The sequence below is a fragment of the Lepus europaeus genome, chromosome 19, assembly GCF_033115175.1.
Source record: "Lepus europaeus isolate LE1 chromosome 19, mLepTim1.pri, whole genome shotgun sequence".
Classification (NCBI taxonomy): domain Eukaryota; kingdom Metazoa; phylum Chordata; class Mammalia; order Lagomorpha; family Leporidae; genus Lepus; species Lepus europaeus.
The window spans coordinates 15,534,071-15,544,134 of NC_084845.1; the positions used below are offsets into that span (position 1 = coordinate 15,534,071).

General features: G+C 61.8%; 2 protein-coding genes across 2 annotated transcripts; both read right to left on the reverse strand.

Annotated features, from left to right (window-relative positions):
- Positions 1–603: 603 nt before the first annotated feature.
- Positions 604–1,560, reverse strand: FFAR3 (free fatty acid receptor 3). The gene has a single exon (XM_062175999.1). The coding sequence runs from the start codon at positions 1,558–1,560 to the stop codon at positions 604–606; it is 957 nt and encodes a 318-aa protein (XP_062031983.1).
- A 2,692-nt stretch (positions 1,561–4,252) lies between these two features.
- Positions 4,253–5,155, reverse strand: FFAR1 (free fatty acid receptor 1). The gene has a single exon (XM_062177914.1). It carries the CDS (start codon positions 5,153–5,155, stop codon positions 4,253–4,255), a length of 903 nt encoding a protein of 300 aa, XP_062033898.1.
- Positions 5,156–10,064: the final 4,909 nt, after the last annotated feature.

A 10,064-nucleotide genomic window follows, 5' to 3' on the forward strand; every position in this document is an offset into this window, starting at 1 on the left:
GTTTAACCCTTTCCCTTCAGGCCCCACGTGTTCCTCCCTCCATCCACCACAGGAGAATAAGGAGAGACTGCTCCTTTTGTTTGCTACCAAATTTATTGGGGTAATTTCTCTCCTGTCCCTGTTCATAAATGTTCCGGGAGGTCTGAATGTATTGAGCACTCGTGGACAAGCCCACGCATGGCAAGGCTGGAGCCCTGGCTGCCCACTGCCTGCCCGCGTGGGGAGGGGCAGCTTCCCCCACACTCCAGCAGCTCTGTCCTGCCCTGAGTCCTGCTCTGACTGCCTCCCTCACCTAGCCTGCTGCGTTAGGGGGGCTTATGGTTCTCCAAGCCATCGCTCCCCGTGGTGGCTTCTCCCATAGCCACTGGGGGAGAGGTGAGTGGGCGCTGGCCTTCAGCAAGCACACCCTCAGAAAGGCTGGGTGCCTGCTCTGCCCCCCACCCCCACCTGCCATGCCAAAGTCCTGCCTCCCCTTGAGCCAGGGACTGCCCTGGGGCATGAACCCCACACTGCACCTGGCCTGCCCCCAGAGGACCTAGTTGCAGCCCAGACTTCTGGGCCCGCACCCACAGACTTCCTGGAGCCCCCTGCCCCGCCCACCGGCTATGATGGACAGTCCTGCACCTGCCCACCCCCTGCAGCCTGGACCTTGAGTTCCACGGTGCACTTCTGCCTGCGAGGGCTCCAGCCCCCCGCCAGCCTCCTCAGCAGCTGCTGGAAGTCGGCCTGGAAGCGAGACGATGAGAAGTAGTACACGAGCGGGTCGACGCAGGAGTTCAGGGTGCTGAGCAGTAGCACGTAGCTCCTCCACGGCGGGCTCTCGCCCCGCACGTAGCCCACGAGATGGGACACGTTGTAGGGCCCAAAGCAGACGAGGAAGTTGAGCAGCGTGGCAGCCACGAGCCCCGCCACCCGCCGGCGCCGGCGCCGGCTGGCTCCCCGGCAGAGGAGCCATACCAGGCGGCTGTAGCAGTAGCTGGTGATGAGCAGGGGCACCCCAAAGAGGACCACAGCCATCTCCAGGCGCACAGGCAGGAGGATGGCCAGCTGGTCCTCCCGGAATTCCAGGTAGCAGGTGCCGTTGGTGCCCTGGCTGCGCGAGGCGTTCCCAGAGTACTCGGTGATGTAGACCACGCTGCAGTGCGCCGCGGCCAGGAACCAGCAGAGCCCACTGACCAGAGCGGCCTGGCCCAGCCGGGGCCGCGTCCTGTACCACAGCGGGTAGGCCACGCTCAGGAAGCGCTCGACGCTCACGGCGGTCAGCAAGAGGGAGGTGAGATAGATGGTGGTGAAGAAGAGGAAGCCCGAGAGGGGGCAGAGGATGAAGGGCAGGGGCCAGCGCATGCCGCTGGCCGCCTCCACCATGCGGAAGGGCAGGAAGAGCAGTAGGAGCAGGTCGGAGAGCGTCAGGTTGAGCAGGAGCAGGTCCACGGCCACCGGCTGGCGCCGCAGCTTGCCCACAAAGATCACCAGGGCCAGCAGGTTGAGCGGGAGCCCCACGAGGAAGGCGAACAGGTGTACGGAGAAGAACAGCCAGTGATTGCCGGGAAAGAAGGACATGGCCGCTGGTGAGAGAGAGACACGGGCGCTGCTCTCCTGGGGCATAGCCCCTGGAGCATCTGCCCTATCAGCTGCCACCCCCACCCTCTGCGGGTCCACACCCCAGTGGGGTCACCTGCCTGTCTGCCTGACCAGGCCCAGACTCCTGCCCCTTCCACCAGCGCAAAAAGCAGCAGGGTGCTCCTTCGCACCAAACCCCTCCCTCCGCCCCACGCCTTGCTCACCTGCGGATCTGAGAGCCCGAGAGCTGGCCGTCTCCTCCGCTGGAGCGAGCGCGGGCAGCCAGGGTTATCTGGCACAAACGCTAAAAACCTGGCCGGGCCTGTGACGTCACCCGCTATGGATCAATGGCACAAAAGATGCCTTGAGCTCTGTTACCAGGGCTGCGCCAGTATGCAAAGAGGAGCAAATTCCAGGACTGCGCGTCTGCCTCCTCGGGCAGCTGCAGCCAGGGTGTCCGAGGCAGGTCCAAACCGGCCTCGGCTCCGCCTGCCCTGTCCTCCCCTTGGATCTGGTCCATTTCTTGTGCGTTGGCCTTGCAGGAGGCGTGAGGTGGTGATGGAGGGCTGGGCTCCGGAGCCAGGGGCCTGGGTTCCCAGCTAGCGTGGTCTCTTCCTAGCTTTCTACTCACTACTCTGTGTCCTGCTTTCTCATCTACAAACAGGGACGGTTCCAGAACCCATCTCAGAGGTGAGAATGCCAACGCGCGTCAGGCGCTGGCACAGAGCCTAGCCTGAGGCAGTGAGCACTGAGATGCTGGCTGCTGGAGCCCCGGGTGCTGCTCTGGGCTTCTCTCCGAGGTGTTGCAGGTAGTTACAATGAGACGAGTATGAATAATCACGGCAGGTGTTTGTCCTGGTGCCTAAGCTGCCAATTGGGACATTGCACCCCATGTTGGAGTACCTGGGTTTGACACCCAGCTCCAGGTTCCTGCCAATGCACACCTTGGGAGAGCTTAGGAGACCCTGTGATGGCTCAAGTAACCTGGTTCCAGCCAACTGTGGGGGAGGCCCGGATGGAACGCCCAGCTCCCAGCATCAGCCTTGGCTCAAACCCTGCCGTGTGGGCCTTTGGGGAGTGGGACTTCCACAGACGGGCAGTCACTCTCTGTGTCCCTGTGTCTCTCTAAATAAATAAACAGCAAACTGAAGATATTAACACTAAAGAGGCAAAGAGCCCCCGGAGAAACCGTTCCAGGCAGAGGGAACGGCAGGTGCAGAGGTGCGGGGGGATGTGGTGGAAGGTTTGGGGCTCATGGGGTGGAGAGGAGGGTGGGGGCAGAACACGCAGGCCTTCGTGGGCTCTTGGGAGGACCTGGCTTCTGGCCTAAGTAGAAGGAGGCCCAGGTACCCGGGGTACAACGGTGGCCCAGCCGCCGGCAGGTGCTCGGGAGCGGTGGGAAGACAGAGCTGCCCCAGCACTGGGACCGGCGGCAGCATGGCTGCTGTTACTGAACTTCTCAGGGGTGACCCCTGCCCAGGTCCGGAGCTTGCTGGCTTCCACACAAAGTCATTCAGCTTCTTTGGCCGACCTGTCCCCACACTTACAAAGCAAGGGTAATAAACCTTTTTGGGGGGGCTCTTAATGAGCATTCATTCATCCAACCAGATTTCCTGAGCACCTACTATGTGCCAGTCTCCCTTCAAGGTGCAGGAGTCGTAGCATCCAATAAAACGAAGCCCCTTGCCCTTCGAGACACTAAGAAGAGATGACTGGTATAAACGGGCTCATGACCGCCCACCACGCAGCTCCCCAGTGCTCTGCTCCTGCGTTCCCGGGCTCACCCTCCTGACTCCGGTTCCTCCACCGTGGCTCCTCACCGCAGACGGACAGGTGCCTGTCTCTCCGCTGTCCCTCCCACGGGTTTGAGCGCCACCCTTGACCTTTGCATGATGGTGTTGCCCATGTTCCAGACGGTGGGGACGGATCCAGTGCTGCTCCCACCGGCTCCTTGCCATGGCCTCAGCGAGCTCCTTCCCCACGCAGAGTGAAGGTGATGGTCCACCTGGCCCCGGGACTGTGCTGCCTCCCGCTGGGCCCTGTGTGAACGAGAGCCAGGCATCCCCTTCCGTGCTGTTTCACCATGGCGGTGTCTTGTCCGCGTCGGGCGGTGGCAAGGCAGAACCCGGCTTGCTGGGCAAAGCGCAGGCTGGAATTGGGAGGGTTTGCTCTCCCGGCGTGGCACCCTCGGGTGGCCACCTGTGCACCTGTCAGCAGTCCCTGGCTAAGCCAGAGGGTGTGTGCGGGTGACACCTGCTGGAGACCCGCCTCCTGGATTGGTGCAACTCTGTCTACCTTGTTCCCTCCCCCAAGGAAACCTTTCCCACCAACTTCCTGTTCACAGCTCTCGTGCTGCCCCCTAGTGACGTCAAGATGGTATAGCAGAGTCCTCATCATGCCTGCTGCGGCTTCTCAAAGGGCCTCTCCAGGGACGCGGCACCTCCCTCGTGGCAGCCCCCTCCCACCCCCTTCCCTCGGGAACCGGGCCTCTGCTCCGGCCCCAGCAGAGGTGAGCTTACCTCGCTCCTGCCACCCAGCTCCTGGCCTGCCATCTTCTCTCCCTGCTGGGTCAGCGTCCTCTCCAGTGGCTCGGGGGACCGGCTCTGGGCGAGGCCGCCCTGCAGCTTCCGGGGGCCAGCTCCCAGCGGGGGCAGGAAAAGCAACCAGGCTCTCCCACCCCCAGCAGGGGCTGCTACTTCTGCAATGTTCCTCCTTGCGCTCGCGCCAGACACACTGTTCCCCGGCCGGGACCCCCTCCCAGGTAGCCGGTCACCAGCGGGTTGAGGACCACACTCCAGGCCCCTGTGATGAGCCCCAGCTTCCGCCAGTGGCTTCCCATGTCTGGCCGCAGGAAGCCAGCCACGTTGGAGGCGTTGTAGGGTCCCAAGCAGAGCAACAGCGTGAGCAGGGCCCCGCCGGCCACCCAGGCCGCTCTCAGCTTCCGTCTGTGGCTCAGGCCCGAGTGGGCCAGTGCCCGGAGGCAGCCCACGTAGCAGAAGGCTGTGATGGCCAAGGGTAGAAAGAAGAGCAGGAGAGAGAGGCTGAGGCGGGCGGGGCCGGCCGCCGCTGGGTCCCAGGCTTCCATGCACACGGGGGAGCCGTTGACCGGGGTGTTGATGCCCAGGGAGCTGGTGCTGTTGTCCAGCCAGCCTCCGGGCGCCTCCAGGCAGAAGACCAGCCCCAGGTGGCAGAGGACGAGGGCCCAGATGGCCGCACACACGCCCCAGGAGTAGCGTGGCCTGCGAAAGGCTTGGTAGCCCAAGGGGAAGGCGGCGCCCAGGTAGCGGCCCACACTCAGCGCCGCCAGGAAGCTGCCGCCGGCATAGAGCGGGGAGAAGTGGAGCAGGGCGAAGGCCGGGCAGATGGCGGCGGGCAGCGGCCAGGCCCCTGAGGCCAGGGCCTCCATGGCCTTCAGAGGCAGGGAGACGGCCAGCAGGAGGTCCGAGCAGCCCAGATGGAGGGCATAGACCAGGCTCGGGGTGAGGCGGCGGCGGGCCTGAGACGCAGCGCCACGGATGGCCAGGATGTTGAGTGGGAAGCCGAGCGCAAAGGCCACCACGTAGAGGGCGAAGGAGAGCTGGGGGGGCAGCTGCATGGGCCCTGGCTGCCGCCTCCACGGCACCTGCTGGGCGCGATGCGCTGTGTCCTCCGCTCGTGGCTGGGCGGCGCTGGTCCCTCGGTCCCTCGGATGGCGGCCAGTGGGGCGGCTGGGGGCGCGGAGGTTGGGGGAGCAGGGAGCCTGGGTGGGGAGCGAGCACGTCTAGGCCTTGATCCTCGGCCCCTGGGCCACCATATCACGGTTTACACAAGAGCAGTTTCAGGGTGCAACAGGGCGACGAGGGTAGGATCCGATCCCGACAGAAGCGAGGAGGCTGGGGAGAGAAGGGCGGGAGAGATCTCAGGACCGGCCCGGCAGCGCGTGCTTTCCTGGGGGAGGGGTGGGAGTCCTGAGTTCACTGCCTTCCCCCCGTGCCCTGGCAAGAGGAGGGGCTGCCCCCCTTCCCCACCCTGCCTCTCCGTGGCTGTCCAGGCTGGAGGCAGGAGATCTGGTGACAACCCCCACCGAGGAAAAGGGAAGCCAGGCTCTGGGCGAGATGGAGGGATGGGCAGAGGGGGGCAGCCCAATCAGGGTCATGGGGGTGACCTTAGTGGGCCCTGGGGGGCACCTGGCCAGAGGAGCGGGGCTCTGGGGCACAACCGTTGGTGACAACAGGAGCCACAGATGGAGGGACTCACCTGGAGGCGCGGCCAGATGTCTCTGAGGCTCAGAGTGTACCCGCTGGGCTGCAGGAGGACATTGCCGGAAGGGTGGGGAGGGCGGGGAGGCAGGGAGGCAGGGCCATTAGCCCCGGCACTGGCAGCTTGGGTGAGCAGCTAATGGGGCGTCCCAGCTGGAGCTGAAGCCAGACGGCAGGAAGCGAGGGTCTGAGATGGCGATGGGGCCACTGGGGAGGGCCAAGGGGAGGAGGCGGGGTTTCCGGGGAGCGGTTGGCTGGCACGAAGGGGCACAGCCGGGGCTCGGCTGTCTGCCTGTGCCCAGCCCCACTCCTCTTTCCCCTGAGCCTGGACTCCCTCGCGGCTAACTCTCTCCGCTGTGGGACCAGGACCTCCCTCTGCTCCCAGGAGCAGCATGCATCGTCAGGGAGACGGGGTCCTCCATCCCCCTCCTCTGGGGTTATGACCAATGAGGGCGGGAAGGAGGAGGCAGGCCAGGGACATGCAAGCACCCTCGTGGCTGGTGCTGGAGTGAGCATGTAGTGGTCTCTGCTGTGTGTGCACTGGACTGTATGGACGTCCCAGTGCACTCCTCCCTGGGGTGCCTGGGTGAGGTCACAGGTGGCACTCACTGGGGCACAGGGGATCCCTCTCAGTGGCAGCTTAACTTTCTTCTCTCAGCCCCTGGGGACCAACAGCTCTTTCACCTCCTTGTGGGGTCCCCTGTGCATCCAGGAAGCTCTCTTAGGCAAGATTTAAAAAGGCCCCAGAGGGTGAAAGCCCCAGCTTGCAGTGGCGGCATCCCATATGGGCACCAGTTTGAATTCCGGCTGCTCCACTTCTGATCCAGCTTCCTGCTATGGCCTGGGAAAGCAGCAGAGAATGGCTGAAGTCCTTGGGCCCCTGCACTCACGTGGGGGACCAGGAAGAAATTCCTGGCTCCTGATTTCAGATCAGCTCAATTTGGGGAGTGAAGAAGGGGATGGAAGACCTCTCTCTCTCTCTCTCTCTCTCTCTCTCTCTCTCTGTAACTCTTTCAAATACATAAAATAAATCTTAAAAAAAAAAAAAAAGGCCCTGGAGATGAGCATGTAGCCTAGTGGTTAGATACCAGAGTAACACAGACCCTAGGAGGCACCAGGTGAGGGCTCCCATGACTGCCACCCCCTTGGAGACCTGGGGTGAGTCCTGGCAGGTGCAGGTGTCTGTGTTTGGGGGACTGAGCCCGCCGATCGGAGCTTTCCCTGTGTGCCCATCTGTCTGTCTGGACAGAGGAAAAAGAAATGGGAAAAAGTCCTCTGCTTTCCCTGTCCCCGGGTCTGCGTGCGTCTGTCTGTCTCCGTCTGTCTATCTCGCTGCTGCCTCTGGCTAACAACACCTGTTATGAAAAAGCTGCATGGACTTCACGGCTGTTGGCATCCAAGTAGTCTGCCTGTCCATTCCACTCTTTCCTGTGAGTTTACAAAGCATTCGTTCTCTTGAGAGGCCAAGGAAGAGAGCTCCCACCTGCTGGTTCTCTCTCCAAATGCCCACAATGGCCAGGCCCGCAGCAAGGCAGCTGGGAACTCCATCCGGGGTCTCCCATGTGGGCAGCAGGGACCCTGCCAGGGTCTGGGAGCTGGAGCCGAGCGTCGAGCCAGGGGCTCTGATGTGGAACGTGGGCGTCGTAACCCCATGAGCTCTCGGAGGTCCCTTTGCAGCATCCTACCCTCGGGGTCTCTACGCAGCGACCGTCTTAGCTGGCCTACCTGACCCCGCCCCCAGCCCCTCCTCTACCTCTGTGTTCCTCTTGCCCTGGGACTGTTCAGAGCATCCATGGCTGCACACATCTGTCTGTCAGCCCCTCTGTGTGGTGCCACCAGCCGGGCCGCTCTGCCCACTCACTGCAGGTTGCATGGCGGGTGCTCAGGCAGCCCAGGCCCTGGGAGCACGGGGAGGTCTGGGGCTGGGCGGGGGGCTGCCCGTGTTCTGGAGTCCCTGGCCTGGCCACCTGCTCTTCACGCCTCAGCAGCGCCTGTTGACAGTCGCAGCTCGTGGTCACTGGGTCATGAAGAGGGGTTTATGTCAGCAGCTGGGCTCAGGGACGGCAAGGGAGGCACCCGACGGTTGCTAGGGAACCTGATCCAGGCCTCCTAAGCCCTGGGGCTGCCTTCAGCTCCCTCGAGGGGACAACACAGCCAAAACCTTTGGGTCCCTAGCCTAGACCAGACATGCCCAAGATTGGCACCCCACCTTGTTCCATCCAGAACTGCTGACCCTGTGGTGGATGCGTTCAAGTGCCCCGTATATGTTTGCTGAATGAATGAATGAGTGGTTGAGTGACACCAGACCTTCCTTTGAATACCCAAACTCCAAGCTCTCGAAGTTTTACCTTCTTCTGGGAAAGTTGATGGTGGGCCCACGAAATCCAACTGGGGACCGAGTGGGTTGCTGGGGAAGCCAGTGCCTCCCTCTGCCATAGTTCCAGGAACCACCATGCTGGCAGTGAGCAGAGGCGAGAGGGGAGGGGAGGAAGGGAAGGTGGCACGTCGGGGATACCTCCAGGTGCCGGGATTGTGTGCTCCCAGCCCTGGGATTGGTTGGCTGCGTGTCCCTCTCCTCCACGGAGGAGCTCCTGCCTCCTGGCAGAAGCGGGCGAGGCGCTGGAGACCAGATCTGAGAAGGGTGGGGGTGGCCGGGAGCTCAGAACTGGATCTGAGTCAGTGAACACATCGGGCGGGGCTGACAACAACGAACGGGGCACAAACTGAGAGGCTTCCCAAGGCTGCTGTGGGGTGTGAGACCTGGCTGGTTCACTTGGAGCAGGCTGGGAATAGTGACCCAGTTTCCCTTTTATCCATGGTTTTCAAGAAATGCAAATAAAAGCAGAGAGGAAGGGAGAGGGAGAGAGAGGGAGAGGGAGAGGATGAGAGAGAGAAAGAGAGAGAGAGAGAGAGAGAGAGAGAGAGAGAACCAGAGCAAAAGTGAGAGTGAGAGAAAGCGTCAGCCCCTATCTCTCCCTCTCCCTCTCAAATAAATAAACCAGAAACAAACTCCTGAAAAGTGCAAGGCCAGTGCAATCTCCTACAAGCACTGGACTCTCCTGTCTGCTACCTTTTTTTTTTTAAAAAAAAAAAAGATGTATTTATTTATTTATTTATTTATTTGAAAGGCAGAGCTAGAGAGAGGCAGAGGCAGAGAGAGAGAAGGAAAGGTCTTCTATCCACTGGTTCACTCCCCAGATGGCTGCAACAGCTGCAGCAGCGCCGATCCGAAGCCAGGAGCCAGGAGCTTCTTCCAGGTCTCCCATGTGGGTGCAGGGGCCCAAGGACTTGGGCCATCTTCCACTGCTTTCCCAGGCCATAACAGAGAGCTGGATCAGAAGTGGAGCAACTGGGACTCGAACTGGTGCCCATATGGGATGCTGGCACTGCAGGCGGCAGCTTTACCTGCTATGACACAGCGCCGGCTCCCGGTCTGCTGACTTTTTAAAAATGTTTATTTTATTTATTTGAAAGGCAGAGAGAGAGAGAGAGAGAGAGAGAGAGAGAGAGAAATAGATCTCCCGTCTGCTGGTTCAATTCCCAAATGCCCATACACCCAGGGCTGGGCTAGGCTGGAGCCAGAAGCCAGAAATTCTATCTGGGTCTCCCACGTGGGTGGCAGGGACTTGTGTCCTTGAGCCATCATCTGCTCCCTTCCAGGGCGCTCAATGGAGGGAAGCCGGGTTGGAAGTCGAGGCAGGACTTGGTATAGAATACAGGCATTGCAAGTGGTGGCTTAAACGGCAGCACCACAGTCCAGCCCCTGATCCTGCAGACTCCCTTTCCTTCTCCCTGAGCCCTGCGGTGCCTTCCCCGCCCCTGGTCCGCGCTCTCACACCGCAGAAGTGGAGCCTGCACTGGCTTTATTGAACAGCTGTCTGTCCCAGGCGTGCTCACACCAGTGTGGCCGCTCAGACGCCAGAGCCCTGCACACGGCGGCTGCTGCAGCGGGTCCTCTGCCGGAACGCCCAGCCTGCTCGCAGACAGGCGTCGAGAGGAGAAGCCAGCTCGCACGGGGCCTCTTTCCACCTCATTCAGTCCTCTCCCAGGCCAAAAACCCAGTGGCAAAAGTTGGGCGTGACACGAGTGAGTAGGGTCATCAGAGCCAGGAGCAGGAGAAGGGGACAGGAAAACCAGTGACAAGCTGAGCCCAGCAGGGACACAGCCGTCTGGGGAGAGACGAGGGGAGGTGATGGACGGTGGCAGATGGCAGTGCAGTTGGACAACCCAGGTGAGCTTCTGGGAGGGAAGGGGAGTGGGAAAGGA

What these genes read in the sequence shown, in the direction of transcription:
- FFAR3 (XM_062175999.1), bottom strand. Translation starts at nt 1,560, where the DNA reads ATGTCCTTCTTTCCCGGCAATCACTGGCTGTTCTTCTCCGTACACCTG.
- FFAR1 (XM_062177914.1), bottom strand. Translation starts at nt 5,155, where the DNA reads ATGCAGCTGCCCCCCCAGCTCTCCTTCGCCCTCTACGTGGTGGCCTTT.